This window comes from Myxine glutinosa, chromosome 2 (genome assembly GCF_964187855.1).
Source record: "Myxine glutinosa chromosome 2, kmMyxGlut1.1, whole genome shotgun sequence".
Lineage (NCBI taxonomy): Eukaryota > Metazoa > Chordata > Myxini > Myxiniformes > Myxinidae > Myxine > Myxine glutinosa.
This window is the reverse complement of record NC_136262.1, coordinates 139,219,673-139,238,901: the sequence shown is the minus strand read 5'-3', so window position 1 is coordinate 139,238,901 and position 19,229 is coordinate 139,219,673. Positions and strand designations below refer to the sequence as shown.

General features: G+C 46.5%; 1 protein-coding gene across 12 annotated transcripts in view; it reads right to left on the bottom strand.

Moving 5' to 3' along the window:
• The window catches only part of LOC137421208 (signal peptide peptidase-like 2B), a 142,223-nt gene that overhangs the window by 34,469 nt on the left and 88,525 nt on the right, over window positions 1-19,229 (bottom strand). For all 12 annotated transcript variants that reach the window (XR_013622386.1, XR_013622387.1, XR_013622382.1 and 9 more), the window contains exon 6: window positions 8,694-8,848. Coding sequence is in view for 5 of the 12 variants with exons in the window: in XM_068107029.2 (XP_067963130.2) it covers window positions 8,694-8,848 (155 nt within the window). In the remaining 7 variants the exon portion in view is untranslated. The remainder of the gene's footprint in view (window positions 1-8,693; window positions 8,849-19,229) is intronic.

The following is a 19,229-nucleotide window of genomic DNA, read 5'->3' as shown; positions in this document are numbered from 1 at the left end:
GCCCTGCTGAATGCAAGTGTCTTGGCTTTAGAACTCCTTTTGTGTGAATAGGAGTAAGCTGGGTGATCATCCATCTTCTTGACAATGTCACTACCTACTTTGAATAGGTCATGAACATTGACATCCTCATTTGCAGTAACCCCTGTGATGATATTGCGCAATGACTTGTCATCAGAAAATGGTGTGAAGCTGTCCAGTTTTTCGGCAACTTTGCCACGATCAGCTTCATCTCGACTCACCCTGGATGTTGTCAACTCCTTATGTTGTTCACTTGTTGAGTAGCTACTCGAGGTCAGTTCTTGCATAGCAAGGTTGTAGGAGGACGATATGGTTGAAGACAGAGTCCAAACTGCTCTCTGGTGCTCTGACATCCCACTTCCTCGAGTCAGCCCCCCTTGGCTTTTCAGTGAGCGCATTAATGTCTGTTCTATCACAAGATCAGAGCCTAGGCCAGCCCAGTATTGGTCACTGCGCCGGATTACATGATAACCAGATTGGAACTTCTGATGAACCTCAGGGTTGTCATCCTCTAACGCAAGCATCTTCTCGAGATAGAGTCGAGCTGACTTCAGGTAATTGGGATGGCCAGCAGCTGCAAATATCGGCAAGCAAGCTGATATGGCTTGGAGATGCATCTCCCAGGACCCCGTCCGATCAGCTGCCACAAGTGCCCTTGCAATTCCCAACATACGCTGGTAGTTGATCCAAAGTGCACTGGTTTTCGAGTCCTTTGCAAGTTTATTCCTTTCCTGATTCAATCTATTGTCAATGAAATGAATGCACTCTGATTGCAACACAGACTCTATAGTGTCACTTTCGACAGTCTCCAGGGAAATGTACAGTCGCTCCAGTTCTGCCACTTGTTCTTGAAACCCAGGGTCAACTTCCACAATCTTGCCAACAACCTGACGTGTAAGACACTGATCCACAAGCAAATGGCCACGAAAAGCACGTTGCACCGCCTTCCCACTCAGCATGTGCACAACAGCATTTTGACCATACACTGTTTCCAGGATCTCTTTCAGTCCACTTCCATCCATCAAACTTCCAATGGCACCCAACAAATTCATTAATGTGTGGAAGCTCCCAAGCAGTAGCACTGCATTATGGATTGGGTTATCAGCAGGAAGAGCATTCACTATCTCAGAGGCCTTCCAAAACAGCGGTTGGTCAAATGTGATGATTGCTGGCATGTTGTGTTTTGATGCAAGTTTGCTCAGGTAATCAAGAGTTGACAAGATGCAGGTTTTGTCACCTGGGTTCATATCAATCATTGGGAGAAACTGTATTGAGGCTTTCCCTGGGTGATCACACTCCTCATGCAGAAAGTGCATCATGCCTTGCCAATTTGGTGCACTCTTTTCGAAGCAAAATGACATCTCCCATAATATGTCAATTGGGCGATCACAAATTGATAACAAAGGGAGGGGCTGAAATTTGAGGTTGCGGTTGACGTGCTCTGCATAGCGGTAATCTATTATATTGATCTTCGTCAGTTCGACGAGCTTCCTGTCAGACATTTTCTTTCTAGATATGATGTGGCTAGATTGACGCCCTGGTGTAATAGCTGCTATCATGCCCATCCCATGAAAGGTACCCTTTCCATCCAACGTTATGATGTTGTGGTCCACATTGTCTCCAGCAAATAACAAGGATGTATCAAGAATGTCGGTGTCACCTCCAAACACATCCGGAGCAAGAGAAGAGGCTGCATTTACTTCAAACCGTTGCACTTCGGAGTAAGATGAGGAAAAGCCAAAGGTTGATAGACTATCTATCAAGAAACGAGACCTATACAAGTGATGCATTTGCACTGCAAGACCAAGCTGCAATGGTGCAATTACAGCCCTTGGACGCACTGCTTGGATGACTGCTTGTCCAATACCAGCAACCTCCCTAGATGTATCTTTCCCGACCAAAAGATGCTGCAGCAAGAATCGCAGGCTAGTTGGGACATACCCCAATGCAGCAGTAAGGCTTAGGTCTGCAGTAGTTGGGTATGTATCCCCATGTGGTGCAACTGTTGTTTTTATGTCACTTTTTATTAGTTTTGCAGCAGTCTGAAGAATTGCACGTTTTTGTGCTTCTTCATCATCTTCTCGTGGTGCATTGTAGTGGTCACGGAGGATCTGGGACATTTTTTCTCTGAATGTCACAATGTCTTTTAAGCCTCTACCCTCTGCCATGAATATAGATTCACCATATCGTTTTTTAAGCTGTTCCTTCATGTATTGGTTCCCATATGCATTGGATTCACTATCGCCCAGGTATTGTTCCATTCTAGCCACGAGGTCTGTAATTGTTAACTGTTCCTCATCATTGTCTTCAAGAAAAGAGCACACCTTATCGAAAGCCTCATTCTGGTCACTGTCCTTAGGCCTTCCCATTTTTCGTCTCTTGTTTGACTCAGTCGGCTTGAACCGTTGTGGAATGTCTCGCATTGTGCGGAAATTAATGTTGCAGGACTTGTGGTACACACAGTCAGCTGCATGGAGATCACCCTCAAAATATTCAATGCGGCCTTGAACAGCAAGGGCCCATTCATCGCTCCTTGTTTTGCAATGAACTGATATAGTTTTAACAAATGCGTCAGTCTTCACGTAGCCAAAACTGGCTGTTTCTGCATGGCCTCGCTTTGGGCCCTCTTCCTTAACTTCAGTGCCGCAGAAAAGGCAATGTGTTTTACTGTCATATGGTCCCAGGGAAATGCGAGCACTCCTCTTGACTGATGGACCTGATTCCGCATGATCCTTCTTGGTTAAAGCAATGTCCTTTTTGTTTATGTGATTCACTCGGCATGATTTGTGAACACTGGTACCAGCTAGAATTCTGATGTCAACACCCCTTTCGGCACTTGCACGGTTGATGCCTTCTGCTCCTTTCTCACGAACTGATACTGTTTCCTCACAGTCCAATCCCCTTTGGCATAAAGGGCAGGTCTCTTTACCATATAAAGAGTTCATTTTCTATCTCTGAAAATACAAAAATGAGATCTTTTAGAAGCATGCAGTCAATTTACATTGGCCATATACATTGAATGCCATCAGAGCATTCTCCGCCCCTGAAACTGAGATATTTATGTAAGATATATATTAGGAGGAAACATACTATGGAATAATCTGCATAGTGGTCATCCCATTGCTTTCTGCATCTGAAATGAATTATATACAAGGGCTCTGTTGCTTAGTCACAAGGTGCACCAGGAAAAGATATGTATAGTCCAGAAGAAAAACATACTGATAGAACCCCCCCCCCCCCCCCTTCCCCCAATCAACTGGTCCCATTCCTATTAAATAAATATGCATCCCCACAACTCTAGAACCTGGAAAATAAATACCATCATACACTACAGTTGTAGGAGTACAAAATACATGTAGAATATATGGGGCAATTGTATGCATAGGCCTACCTGTCTTTTTGCTACTGCCTTGGCCTTGGTTGTATTGTACTGTATCTCCTTGGTTGTATTGTATTGTATCTCCAATGTTTACCATACAACGTTGTCCAATTGAGTCCTAATTAGGTGTAATTAACTCATTCATGTGGAGTTGTTACTCAGTCAAGCTGCACAACTACCAGTGAGGAATTAGGTCATTAGCCTACATGCTGGGAGGTCATATTGTTAAAGACATGTGTCAGGTAGCAGATGTAAACATTGTTAAAGACACGAAACAAGTGTTATAAAATGTTGCCTTTGCAGCTGGTCTCAGTGGAACAAATTAATTTATATAAACAAAAAGAAACAAAAATAAAAAACCAAAGACGTTTTCGACGTAGTGAATCGTGCATGGTTTTGTGACATTTTTATCATGTCAAAAATTTTTACTTTCCCATGGTCCATTTCTGTCCAACTTTTGATATGTTCCTAAGTAAGTCTTAAAATATAAGGAAATGCAATAAAACTAAAATTTGCAATTTTTTTGGGGTACGGCTGTTCTGGTTGTATATTGACCCGTCTACAGTGGTGAACCGCCATTAAGGTATCCCATCCAGCTATGCTGTACCTTAATGGGAGCGATAAGTACCGTCTGCCACACGTGTAATATATATATATATATATATATATATATATATATATATATATATATATATATATATATATACTGTATATATATATATACTGAAACGCAAAAGAAACTTACCACCTTTGAAACCTTTAAATATCAACAATAACACTGCGTGTAGTAAATGTGTGAACTTATTTGTGGACAATAGTGTCCTCACTGTCAGACAAAACGGTCATGGATGGTCACTTGAACCTTCAATGGTCACTTCATAGCACAGCTGTTGAACAGCCGTTTTGACTGTCAGTGATTAGCCAAGGGGTACGGGATGATTTTAATGAGCTGCACGTGATGTCTTGATATTGGCTTTAAAAAGGCCAGTGCAAAATGGGCATTTTGACCGAAACATTTGACCATTTTGACCAACTTCAAAAAGACCGAAAACGCAAAAGAAACTTACCACCTTTGAAACCTTTAAATATCAACAATAACACTGCGTGTAGTAAATGTGTGAACTTATTTGTGGACAATAGTGTCCTCACTGTCAGACAAAACTGTCATGGATGGTCACTTTAACCTTCAACGGTCACTTCATAGCACAGCTGTTGAACAGCCGTTTTGACTGTCAGTGATTAGCCAAGGGGTACGGGATGATTTTAATGAGCTGCACGTGATGTCTTGATATTGGCTTTAAAAAGGCCAGTGCAAAATGGGCATTTCAATCAACATGCCAGGATTGTCAAGGGATCAACGGCAGCGTGCCCTGGGCATGCTGCAAGGCGGACTGAGCTACCGTGAGGTGGCACATCGCCTTGGCTGTTCACACCAGACGATATCGGCCCTGGTGGTCAGAGACACCCTCCACAACTCTGCAGATGACAGACCTCGATCAGGGAGGCCAAGAGTCACCACTGCAAGGCAGGACAGGCAGATGGTCCGAAGTCAAAATCGATTCCGTCCAGCATCCCGCACTGCGGCAGAAACTCCGGGGCGTGCAAACCCACGGATCTCCAATGATACTGCACGAAGACGACTGCATGACTATGGTCTGACTGCCAGAAGACCATACAGAGGCCCCGTGATAACGGCTGCCCATTGCCGCAACCGACAGAGATGGTGCCAGCAGCATCACCGGTGGACCTTGGCGCAGTGGAACGAGGTCGCTTTCAGCGATGAGTCAAGGTTCTGTGTGGACAGTCCTGATGGGCGTGAGCGTGTCTGGAGAAGAACTGGCGAGCGATATGCCGATTGTTGCGTGCGTCAAGCCAACAGGTGGGGTGGCCCAAGTGTGATGGTGTGGGCCGCCATATCAGGCCGGTACAGGACGCCACTGGTGGTTGTGGATGGGAATCTTAACGCCCAGCGGTATGTGGATAACATCCTGCGACCTCATCTGCTGCCATTCCTGCTAGACCACCCAGAACTGAGAACCTTTCAGCATGACAACGCTCGTCCCCATGCTGCTCGCTTTACCACTGCATTTCTCCAAGGCGAGAACATTAACACCATGCAGTGGCCTGCGCTCTCCCCTGACCTGAATCACATAGAGCACCTGTGGGATGAGCTTGGGAGACGCGTAGTTGGCAGGGCCAGGACACGGGCAGAGCTGCTTCAGACATTGAGGACTGAGTGGGACAGAATCCAGCAGCAATCCATCCAAAGACTGGTAGGCAGTATACGCCGATGATGCACTGCCTGTATCCAAAACAATGGTGGCCACACACGCTATTGAAAGGGGACTGACATTGCACCCTGTGACATTGCACAAACTGATGAGATGGTGTATCTTGGTCAAAAACTTGACATGTCATCAATAAAATGCCAATGTTTCAATAAGCAATTGTTGGTTTGTTTTATTTTGAACTGTTACAATTTTATTACATTTCAAACAAGTGATAAGTTTCTTTTGCGTTTGTCTTTTTGAAGTTGGTAAAAATGGTCAAATTTTTTGGTCAAAATGCCCATTTTGCACTGGCCTTTTTAAAGCCAATATCAAGACATCACGTGCGGCTCATTAAAATCATCCCGTACCCCTTGGCTAATCACTGACAGTCAAAACGGCTGTTCAACAGCTGTGCTATGAAGTGACCATTGAAGGTTCAAGTGACCATCCGTGACCGTTTTGTCTGACAGTGAGGACACTATTGTCCACAAATAAGTTCACACATTTACTACACGCAGTGTTATTGTTGATATTTAAAGGTTTCAAAGGTGGTAAGTTTCTTTTGTGTTTTCGGTCTTTTTGAAGTTGGTCAAAATGGTCAAATTTTTCGGTCAAAATGCCCATTTTGCACTGGCCTTTTTAAAGCCAATATCAAGACATCACGTGTAGCTCATTAAAATCATCCCATACCCTTTGGCTAATCACTGACAGTCAAAACGGCTGTTCAACAGCTGTGCTATGAAGTGACCATTGAAGGTTCAAGTGACCATCCATGACCGTTTTGTCTGACAGTGAGGACACTATTGTCCACAAATAAGTTCACACATTTACTACACGCAGTGTTATTGTTGATATTTAAAGGTTTCAAAGGTGGTAAGTTTCTTTTGCGTTTCAGTATATATACATACACACATACACACACATATATACACATATATATATACACACATACACACACACACACACACACACACACACACACACACACACACACACACACACACACACACACACACACACACACACAAAACCCCATCTATTGCTGTGCAGGAGATGGGCTAAAATCATGAAAATTCGAAATTGTTTACTGCCAGTTGATGATAACAAAAATACCGATTGTGTCACAATCCAAATTACGCAGTAATAACTTACGTTATACCGATTATACCGATTACCCAGTAATAACTTTGCCTTATTCATACTCAAAACTACCACATAATCACCACTAACACCAGACCCTGGAAACAAAGTATGATTATGCTCCACTGTGTCACGTGCTACAAAGATGCTCGAAGACCAGTCGGACCTCATATTAGAAATGCTGGTGCTTGGTATTCAAACTACCTAAAGGATACTGATAACCAGCCTGATGGTGAAAACGAGAGATGACATCACAACAAAATGTCATTGTTTATCACTGACACTGCAGGACCCCTACAAGTCAAAGTCTTGATCAATGTTTCCGTCAAAGAGAAACCGCTCTGCAAACGAAAGTCAGGAAACAGAAGCATATCCGAAAAGTTTATCACTCTGGGTAGCTATGAAAACAGCACCGAGATGTCATGGAGATGTCACTGACATGTCACGGAGATGTCACCGTCATGTTACGGAGATGTCACCGACATGTCACAGAGATGTCACCGACATGTCACGGAGATGTCATGGAGATGTCTCCGAAATGTCACCGAGATGTCACGGAGATGTCACCGAGATGTCCTTGTAAAACGTCTGATGAGAGCGGTATGGAATATTCAAAGATGTAAATCACTTGTGTGCACGCAATGATTTTTGCACATCATACACGAGAGTGCTTTCAACCCCTCTACAATGGGGACTTCAGGAGCTGGAACAGTTGAGAGGCTCAAACGATGAAGTCAGAGATTTATAACCTTAAAACTCCACAGATAAAACAAACGACACTCTTTGGCCGAAATTCACGCTCCAACCGTTACATCACCGAGGCTGGTAAGTTTTCTTCTTGGTGAAGTTTTCTTCTGCAATGCAGTAAAATTATGTTATTCCACATTTCTCCCATCCATGGGACACCTGCGCACCACCGTCTCTCATCATCCCCAATTCTGTCCGGGCATCATTTATGTTGTTGCCCCCCCCCCCCACCCCCCTCCATTAACCTTTCCTAACACAATCATTTTACTTGCTACTTTCAGTGTTTCCTCCATCTCCTCTTTTCTTCTTCGTTCATTCCTGAGATGTTTGTCCCACTGTCAGTTCTGCCTTGCTCTTCCATGACTCTCACTCCATAAAAAAGAAGGTTAAAAAAACAAACAAACGTTATTTCACCATCATCTGTCTTTTTATTGTCAATTCCTGAATTCCTTTTCAGTTCCTCTTTTCTTTTCATTCACATTCCGCTCTTTTCACTTTTCCTGCTGTTGGTGTTTCCCCCCTCTCTCTGCTGTTGGTGTTTCCCCCCTCTCTCTGCTGTTGGTGTTTCCCCCCCTCTCTCTGCTGTTGGTGTTTTCCCCCCCCCCCCCCCCCCCTCTCTTTGCTGTTCCTTTTGTCCTGTTACATCCTGATCCGGTCGGTGTACTAATACTCCCCCGAGCCTCGATTATGTATAAATAAACCCCCCCAAAAAAACCGAATGAATCATTTGTGAAATATTACATTTCTGGCCAAAAAAACAACAAAAAAACACCTTTAGAGGCCATTTTTCCCCACAAGCGGGGGTTGGCCTTTTTCGGGGACCGTGGTTGTTGTTTTTTTTTTGGTCCCCTTTTTGAAGCAATGTTTTACGGCCGGATGCCCTTCCTGCCGCCAACCCTTTTTGTCGCCTTTTTACGACAAACAGGGAATTACCAGTGAACTGGTACTCAATTTGCCGACCTCGGAAGGATGACAGGCTGAGTCAACCCCCCTGGCGTTAATTCAGCCATCGACCGGGATTCGAACCCAGGATCCTAGGATCCTAAGCTGGCACCCTAGCCGCTAGCCCAACACCAGGCTACCTGGCCAAACAAATGCTCATAAATGTGTTAAAAATAAGAACAAAACAAGTACTCTACCAAAGTAGTCGTAGAAGAAGTAAAGCAACACAATCATCGTGCTCATCATGAGCACAAAGATGACTGCAATTGTTGGACTGATGTCCAGGGTTTCCGCCTTCACCTTGGTGTCCAATTTTTCCTCTCCATCCTCCTGCTTGTATTTCATTCTCTTCCTGCAAGGCCCAAAAATACTTGTATTTACTATCGAAACGTTTAATTTTACTACATCACTCCTTCCCTTCCCCAAGCACATGATGGTAGCACATTCACCCTTGAGCCGTCTAGTCTGGGATCCATTCTCAGCCTGACTATAGACCGTCGGATTTGTACTTCACAGGTTTGGCGTTGCAGCACAGAGTACGCGGTCTCTCAGTCGGACGTTAAGTGGAGGACCAATCTGCACGAGTTGGTGAAAGTTAAAGATCCCACGGGGTCTTTTGCGATGTGTAGGTGAATTATTGCCGGTGACCAAAACAAATTCTAACTTCCTGCCATATTCAGTCAAACGTCAAGGTCAGCAAAGCCAGTTTGTAAAAAGTTGGGCCAAAAACCTTCCCTGGCCGATCCCACAAAAGGGGAATAATGGAGGCCATTAAAGCAGCAGAGGCGATCGCAGTCTATCAACCTTTCCTCAAGTTCCAACGTCTGGTCTGCAGGGAGATACCAAAGGATTGTAAACTCAAGTGCAGACAAGACGGTGATGTGTATTTTACACTATTACTCAAATTGCAACAGCTACCTTGTTTATTGTGTCACCTCTCAAATATTATCGCGGGTTACTCCTGGTTCCAACATAAGCCTTGCCTCAAATGTAATTTCAGTAACATCAGTCACTTTATGGGCTGACAAGATGCACAATCGTCTCTAATCTGTCTAGTGTGGGTTAGAATCCCGACCCAGCTATAAACTGTCGTCCTGGTGTTTCACAGGCACGGTGATTTGTCAATGTGTGTGCCGACCCTTGGACGGACGTTAAACTAGCATCGCGTCTGCCGACATTAGTTGGTGGACATTAAAGATCCCATGATCCCATGGTGTCCTTCCCGAAGAGTCGGCGAGCTATCGCTAGCACCCTGGACAAATTACAAATTCCTGCACTAACCTACAGGAGGCACTGGATTAGCGGCACAGCCGACGCTCCCCTCAAGCCAATGATGCGACTCCACAGCCTTGTGCTACAAACGAAAGAACAAGTCATTTTATGGTGAATATTTACTTTGGGATGCATTGCACCTAATAATATTGAACGTGCTTTATTTGGGGGTTCGGGGAAGAGGGGGTAAGAGAGTGGTCGGTGGAGAGGGCAAGACAAGCTAGTGGATATGCAGTGGCATAGTTCCAGTTGTGGAATTGTATATTGTGGTAAAACGATCAATATTCACTGATGAACTTTGACTCCGTGATGAGAGACGTCAAAGGCAATAAAAACACCGTTGGCTCATTTGATCGTTTTGCTAAAACTCAGCCGTAGTGATTGTAGCTTGGAAGGGAAAGCAGCTGGTCATTGTCGTCTGACACCAAAATTGGTAACCGAGGTTGTAGATATCGTCACACAACACAAGGATACATTATTATCATTGCAAATTTAACACCAGGATACCCTAAAACTGACAGCACACGCTTCGGGATGTTGATATGTTAGGAAGCGCCAACCTGCCAGATCGACGTCACTTTTTCAAGTAGAACGAGAAAGCATCTCAAATGCAAAGCCCGTCCACGTCCGAATGTATATTAGGCCTGGCGATAACGGAAAAATCTATATCACGATAATGGACCTCATTATCACGATTGTCATGATAATATAAATAATGTAATTAGTGTGTTGAGAACCATGTAGGGGGAAAATTGGGGAATTTGGGGGAAATTCCAGGGGGATAGAAAAGGCCCCTTTATATATGGTATATGCCATGTGGCAAAGTATAGAATAGAAGGGACTTGTAGAAAATGCCAAACAATAGACAATAAGGGACATTCAAAAAAATCCCGTGTGCATGCTGGACTACCCTTGTGTTCTTAGGAGGAACCAAGTAATGCTCTAGAAAAGTTCATATAAAGGGGTGCCCTACAACTGGCAAATAAAATGCATTAGTTCTTCATACAGGCGTATGAATCAAAGCAAGCTCTTTGCTAACGGAACACAGCAAGCAAGCAGCTTGCTAACGGAACACACCCAGCAAGCTGCTTGCTTATGGAACACACCAAGCAAGCTGCTTGCTAATGGAACACACCAAGCAAGCTGCTTGCTTATGGAACACACCAAGCAAGCTGCTTGCTTATGGAACACACCAAACAAGCTGCTTGCCAATTGGGACATTTATGGAGAAAGTCATACATGATTATCTTCAGACATTTGAAATATAGTCTTTGATGTGGAACATCACGAATAATAAATGCCAAGCATTCCTATGTCGTGACAAAAATAGGACAGCGGGTCCTGAAGCTCACCTGGATCAGGAGCAACAGTCACTCAAACTCCCCACAGACCCTGATATTTTTAATGCCGGGAACAAACTTTGGTACATCATGGGCGATGAAGGCTGTGATGAAGTCTCTTTGAAACAGTGTGTGTAGTTTCGGAGAAGAGAGCAAATACCTATTTTGCGGGGGGTTAAAACCTCCACCCTACTCCCCGAAGACAACCTTGCTATATTTTGATGTGGTAAATACACCTTCATTAGGCATCAAATATGAAGCTTGTGGCAAAGTTTAATCGAAATCGTGTGTTTGGTTCAGCGATAATGACTGAAGTGATTACAGACTCATTCACTCACTCACTCACTCACTCACTCACTGACTGATTGATTGATTGACTGACCTAGTCACTGCTCGATTGCATAAGCTCACCGGACTAAACTGCAGGTCGCACCCCGAGTACGTTCACCTTCTTGATAATTGAGATGATTTTATTTCAGTGCTTAACTTCACACACAGACAACGATAACTCAAACGGATCACCGATTTCGACACCAGAAGCACCGTGTTTCCTTGAATAGTTGTTTTTGTTTCGACGTTTATTGTTTTATGATGATATACCATTTAAATTACATCTTAGAGAATATACATTCAATATTATATCACCTTCTTTATTTTATATAGCTGCATTTAATACAGGTATATCTTTTGAGAGAAGCTAAATGCAGTCAATACACCGTGAATATCCGGGTTCAAGGTGCGATTTACCTTCCAAAGCATAAGCAGTAGTTATCGCGATAATAAATCTCCATTAACGTTATCGCGATAGTAAATCTAAAGCACGATTATCCCCCAGCACTAATGTATATGTATATATACAGACTTTGAGCTCCTGTGTCCACCATACGCAAAGTTATCAGGAAGTTTAAAGCCCATGGCACTGTAGCCAACCTCCCTGGACGTGGCCGCAAGAGAAAACTTGATCTAAGATTGCAGCGAAGGATTGTTCGAATGGTGGAGAAAGCACCTCGATAAACTGCCAAACAGATTCAAGCTGACCTTCAGACACAAGGTACGACAGTTTAAACTCACACCATCCGTCGCCAACTCCATGAAAGGGAGTTCTATGGTAGGAAACCCAGGAAGACCCCACTGCTGAGAGAGAGACATAAGAAAGACCAACTGGAGTTTGCCTAAACACACCTGAACAAGCCAAAATCCTTCTGGGAGAATGTCCCGTGGACAGATTAGACCAAATTAGAGCTTTTTGGTGAAGCACATCATCTCTATGTGCACACAAAACAAAATGAAGCCTTCAAAGAAAAGAACACCTTCCCTACAGTCAAACATAGAGGTTCAGTGATGTTTTGGGGTTGCTGTGCTGCCTCTGGCACTGAGTACCTTGAATGTGTGCATGGCGTCATAAAATCAGGAGATTACCAAGTCATCGTGGAGCGCAATGTTCAACCCAGTGTGAGAAAGCTGGGTCTCCATCGAAGGTCATGGGTGTTGCAGCAGGACAATGACCCCAAACACACTTCAAAAAGCACCCAGGAATGGTTCAAGACAAAACGCTGGACTGTTCTGAAGTGGCCAGCAATGAGTCCAGATCTAAATCCCATTGAACACCTGTGGGGAGATCTGAAAGCAGCAGTTGGGAGAAGGCACCCTTCAAATCTGGGAGAACTGGAGCAGTTTACACAAGAAGAGTGGGACAAACTGCCAGTAGAGAGGTGGAGGAAGCTCATTCATGGCTATCGGAAGTGCTTGACTGCAGGTATTTTGTCCAAAGGTTGTGCTACCAAATATTAAGTCGAGAGTGTCAATAATTTTGTCAATGCCATTTCCTTTTATTTTCTGATTTAAAAGGATATATTCAGTTCTGAATCAAAAACAAAGGTTCTGTAATATTAACAGTGAAATAAAGAATTGTGGAGACCAAACACTTTTGTTAATTTCCACTTATTTTTAGAGACAATATTGCGAGTTATTTGAAAAAAGTGCAAGGGTGCCAATATTTTTGGCCACGACTGTATATATTGTTATGTTGGCGGGTAAAAGAATATCTAGAGCCAGGTAGATCTGTACAGGTAGGTACTCGACTGTCGTGATAGGGAATCTACCTGTAATAAGTTCTATGGTTAGCCGGATGTCGGTATAAGCTGTATTGGTGTCCCCGCCGTGAGGGGGGCGGGGCATGCTAATTAGTACAGGGATTATGGGTAATATTCCTTTGTTTGTCGTTCCACCTGTCGCCAAACCTGTGTCCCTTATGGCAAAGCATTCACATAGACATGTAGATGGATCCCTTAGTGCACACATTAAATAATTCCCTCCCCTTACAATGACTGACCGGAAAGACAAGCAGGCAGCGGCCGCGTACAACACCGGCGTGGGCAACCAAGCATCGAGCAAGGCTGGGAGCCACGCCCAGGAGGACTGTTGATTGGACAGGGGGAGGAGCGAGCAACACCACTTGGGCGGGAAGCACTCGGCCAATGGGAGGAAGCCAGCGCGTGAGAAGGTTCGAGAGATGACAATAATTGAGGCGCTGATTGGTAACGCGCCAGAGCTGAAGTCAGAGGCCAAGTTTAAAAAGGACTCGCTGGCGGGCATTCGCACTGATTTTTTCTGGCTCTTTTTGCGTCTGCGCTGGACCCCTCCGTGCTTCGCTCTTGGTATTGAGTCATGCTGGTTCTTCGTTCTTCGTTCTTGGCTCTTCGGATTGAGAGGTCCTGGTGGTCGTTGGCGTCGCGCCTGAACCTTTGGTGCTCGGAGCTTGGAGCGGTGCTCGGTGCGTTTGGTGCTGTGATCGAACGGACCTCGTGTGCGACCGGCGAGGAGTTTGGAGCGAGGCGTGCCATGGAGAGGACGAGGCCGGGGCGAGCGGGTTCACTCGGGGCCTGGCAGAGGGTGGGCGAAGCGGACGGAGGGTATCTTCACGCCGGAGCTCGGAGCCGCGTTGGACGGCAGACAAGACTGAATGAATGAATGATCGTTTTAAGGCCATTTTCCTCGCTAGAACGGGGGTTAGCCTTGCGGGCCCCATGACAATCATGGTTCCCTGTTTGAGGCAATGTTTTTATGGCTGGATGCCCTTCCTGACGCCAACCCTTAGTCGCCTCTTACGATGCGCAGGGATACGGTGTACCTATTCTAAACCAGGGTACACACCGGGATTATTCATCCCAGCAAGCTGGTACTCAACTTGCCGACCTCGGAAGGATGGCAGCCTGAATCAACCCCCCTGGTGTTAATTTAGCGATCGACCGGGATTCGAACCCAGGATCCTAGGATCCAAGGATCCCAAGCGGGTGGGACGGCGGACAAGACTACTGACAGATAAGGCCGCACCCCACAGAACACTACGCGACGGGACAGTTATTTTATTGATTAGTTTTCCTCTGTCTCGTATTTGGAACTCGGTGTGGGGACGTCCCGATTAGGACATTTTATTACCGGCGCGTATTTTCCTGTCCCGATCTTTATTTAAAATAAACCATTGTATTATTTTCCATTCCTTTTTAAACCGGATTCCCGTTTGAGTTCATTCCCTTTACAGATACGCGCTTGCCGCTTCTTCCCCTTCATTCTTCCGCCCCGTGCTTATAGCCGAATCCGTATTTGGTCGTCGCCTTCATTAAAGCCGTTTGGTCATTCGCGAGCCCTGGTATTAACCGGAAGGATTCGCGCGACAATATATATTGTTGCGGTTTTGAGAACCCTTCACTAGTAAATACTGTAAATAACAACTTGTAAATATTACCTTTGTAACGTTAAAAGGTCGCACCCTAGTTAGGCCACGAGCAACACGTAGCAAACCATAGGCTTCTTCTTTAGTTATTTCATTAGTATGTGTTTCAGTTAAGGATCTGTCTCCAATAGTTGAATCTGCATTGTATTATTTTTTTTAATTTTTTTTTTTTGATACTGAATCGAGGCTCGTGAAAGAGCTAACATTTATTTCACAAACAAATCAACCAGACAAACAAAATATACAAAAAGAGGGAGCGGAAGACAAGATGGGGAGAGAAGGGGAAGCACACAACCACAACATTTGAGAGCAGGGACATCGGGAGATCTGTGGGAGGGAGAGGGCTTGGGGGCAGGAGGCGTGGGAAGGGGAGGGGGGGGGGGGGGGGAGAGGAGAGGTATAAAACCACAAGGGGACCGAAATTAGTGGGGGTAGAAAAGATCAAGCCACGTGGCAGAGTGGGAGAAGAAGGGAGGAGCGGCCAGGAAAATAGGCATGGCCCCATCAACGCATCACGAGGGGAGGTACCAATGAACCCTCGCGACCAATCCGGGCCGAGGCGTGTTCACTGGTAGGCGGAACGAAGCGGACGCGGCTTGATACGCAAGGCAGGTAATAAAAGCGCTGCCGCGAACTACTTCAAGAGATGCGGGGGAGATCGAGAGACAGAGAGAAGAGAAGATCGGCAGATGCGGGGGAGATGATCGGCAGAGAGGAGAGAAGATCGGCAAACTTGAGAGAACAGCGCAGAGGCGGCGAATGATAAGAACATTGCGCGGAGGATTGCTTGGGACGATCGTGTGATACATGTGGGTTTGAGAGCGTTCGGCACGCTATACGTACGCAGATTCCAGCCCCTCGCATATGTAAGGTCCGGTCGCGCGCCAACGATACGCGAAGCTGCCTGCCGTTCTTCGCCCGCGGACCCGGAGCCTGGACGGATCCCATCGCCTGGAACCATCTGCCTGGACCTTCCTCCCCTACCAGCTACCCTTCCGTGTGAGTCTGTCTGTTTGTCCTGGGGTCGTGATAAGTTAAGACTGTTTAGATAAGCGTGCCTTATGTCCTTTTATTTCCTTCTTTTGTATATTCTTCTTGCCTTTCGTTTCCTCTTTTAGGTAGTTAATAAATCATATTTGTTCTTCCTTCACCCTTCTTAATCTTTGGTTCCTCTCATCCGGTCGCTTTAGTCTTTTCCCCATTGAGTACCTGTGGCACGATTAGAACCGCTCAGAATCGGGTTAGTTTTATTGCTAACAGCTCGAGCTTCGGATTGCTAAACCACTCGGCAATGTTCCATCTTGTCCGTGGCTCGGGCAGAAGTAGCGCCCTGCTTTGCGGCGAGGTTGGCAAAGGTATCTGGGACCCCATTGACCAGTCACCCTGGTCAACCTCAACCCCGCAAAGGAGCGCGATACCTTCTAGGCCTCGGACGGCCAGTGTAATAGACGAGGGGATTAAACCCCCCTCGGTAAGGGGAGCGCCGTAGTCTGAGATCCGCAACAATTGGTGTCAGGAGTGGGATTTAGAACCTGGGACTAAATTTATTTAGACCAAATTTTGGACACCAATTGTGCTATTGTCCGCAACAATTGGTGTCGGGGAGTGGGATTTGAAGCCCGAACCAAATTTTAATCCATTGGAAAAAATTTGGTCAAAATTACAAGCGGCCGAAATTTTGTTTAACATCCAAATTGAGTCGTGCCATGGATGGTCAAGGCGATCGGATGCCGGTGGGGGAGATAGAAGAGGGGATAGAGTCGACCCAGGACCCCAGGGAGGAGATGAGGGAGATAGAGGAGGAGGTTGAAGAAGGTGCGGTAGAGGGGGTTGCAGGCGCACAAGATGGCGGCGCCTCGCACGTGGTCGCTGCAGCACAAGATGGCGGCACCTCGCACGTGGCCGCGGTAGCCGAGCCCGCTGTACCAGCGGGCTTTGACATGCAGGCTCTCATGGCGCAGCTACAGGCGGTCATACAAATGGAGATGGCAAAGAATAGTAAGCAGATGGAAAATAAGATGGATGCAATGAGGGATGAAGCAAGAGGTACCAGTGAGCAATTGGGAAGCAAATTGGGGGGATTAGGAAGCAAATTGGAGGGACTCGGAAGCAAATTGGAGGGCATAAATGGCCAAGCCCGAGAAATTAATGAGGGGCTAGTGAGGGACAAAGCCCGGTATGAAGCAAGGGAGTGTGAAAGGGAGGTTAACCGCAGGTCGGGCAGGAAAAGCGCATTTGTACACGACGGGGTAGCGTGACTCAAGGAGCGCGGGAGAAGCAAGTTGGAGCAAGGCGCAGGTAACTGGACGGGTATAGAGATCGCGACCCGTGGTATGGGAAAAGCCGGCGACCGCCGAAGTAGAAAAGGAAATTTTATTAGAGGCAGCGGTCATCGAGGGAAAAGATATTGAAATTAAAGGAAAAAGAAATCCAACCGTACAAATAGTAGTGGAAATTGGAATGGAAGAGACGCCGGACTTAGCAGCGCAACAGCGGAAGGCAGAGATGGATAATGCACAAAGTCCATGTTCGCATCATGATGTCGTGCTGCATAACCCGAATAAAGATTTGCAGGTGGTGTTGAAGCGAGGAGGAAGAAGCGCCCAGGTGAGTCGGGCTGTATATTGTGCGGGGAGATTTTGCAGGAAAGTGTTTGCCGCGAAAAGAATTTTCACGCGCTTGGGATCAAGGCGTAACCCGGGCGCTCGTAAAAGGTCCGTGGTGCGCGTTATGGATGGCAATGGCGCGCGTGTGAGGAAAAGGTGTGTGAAGGTGAACGGCGCGCGTGTGCGAATGGCGCCCGAGCGCGAGAGTGTTACCGAGTGCGAGGGAGAGTGCACGTATGTGTGATGTGTGATGAGAGTGACACGGAGAGTGAGATGGATGGAGAGAGTGTGCGGGGAGGCACACCTGAGTTGGTTGTGGAGCGCGTGATGGGGAGTGTTACAGGGGATGTAACGGAAGAGTGCACGCCCGTGGTGGTTACGGGGTACGTAACGGGGTAGAGTGCACGCGAGAAGTGTGCGAACGACGAGTGTGCGCCAAGGTGTGTTATGGAGTGTGTGAACAGCGAGTGGTGTGTAACAGAGTGCGGTGGTGGAATGTGCGGAGTGTATGGAGACACCTGGATGTGTGAATAAGGAACGGAACGCGTGGTGTGAGCATGCAAGTGAAGCATCGACGTTGACCGGGGCAGCGGTTAGGCTGATGTATAGCCGACGCGAGCTCCCGGTCCGTGCCGGGCATTGTGTGCTGTGGGAACCGGCGGGGATCGGTGTCGCGTCGCTCCTGTTCGGAGCGCTGTGCACGATTCGGGCTGGGCCCCGCCCTGCACGGTTGAGTCCGCGCTTTGCCAGGCAAAGCGGGCGGCCCGGTTCGAGAGGAAGGAGGAGGTGTTGGAGCGGCGCCCCCTTGTGGTGGCGCCGCTCCACCCGGGCAAGGCTAGGCCATCGCGCTTGGGAGCGCAAGGCCCCGTGCCGGGATGGTGCCTTGAGCCTTGGCCCGACGAAACCTCCTCCCCTGAATCGAATGCCGGATGGACTCAACCTGCAGGAGACCAAACCACCCGTATGCATTGCGCGGCTTTGCGAAGCCGAGCTTTGAAAATGCATGGAGTACCGAGGAGGCTCAGATATAGCGGACTGTGATGATGATAGTGTTATTGTTTGGAATTGATAGGGTATTGGCTTGAAATTACTAGTGATTCGAAATTGGGAATAGTGATCGTTGAAAATTGATACCCAGTGTCGGGGGGTGGTATCTCTACCATCCCTCACACAAAGTGGGGGCAAAGGAGCAATAGGATTTATGGGGTATGGCTGTGAAAACTAGCCCGGGAGGGTTAGGTTATAATGTTAGGATTTAGAAATGACAGTAGGTAACTGTAGATTTAAGTAGCGACATTGTACCTGTAGAGGGGACATAGCAGATTAGTGGATTATAATGACGAGGGAGTGCAATAGTATAAGGGGCGACTGGGAAGCACGAATCTTAGAAGGGAGTAGTCAGCTTAGATGATGCTATGTGTTTGTGGTGAGAGTGATGAAATAAGGAATTGAGAGGCAATGGTTTGGAGAAGTGAAAGTGTATTGAGCAGAGTATTGTGAAAGGTGTGATTGTGCGTTGTATTGAATGAATGCGCCTGGAGGGAAGGAGGGTGCAAGTGCCACCAGGTGTGCAGGGGCCACCAGGTGTGTGGGCACCAGGTGTGTAAGTGAAGTACGGAGGTATGGGGAATGGTTGCATGAAATAGATGGTCTGGAGTGAATGAAGCATGGAATAAATGAAGTATGGAATAGATGGTATGGAGTATGGAATGAATGGTGTGGAGTGAGTAGTGTGGAATATGTGGAGTGGAGTGGTTGGTGCGAAAGGAGTGAGTGGGGAAG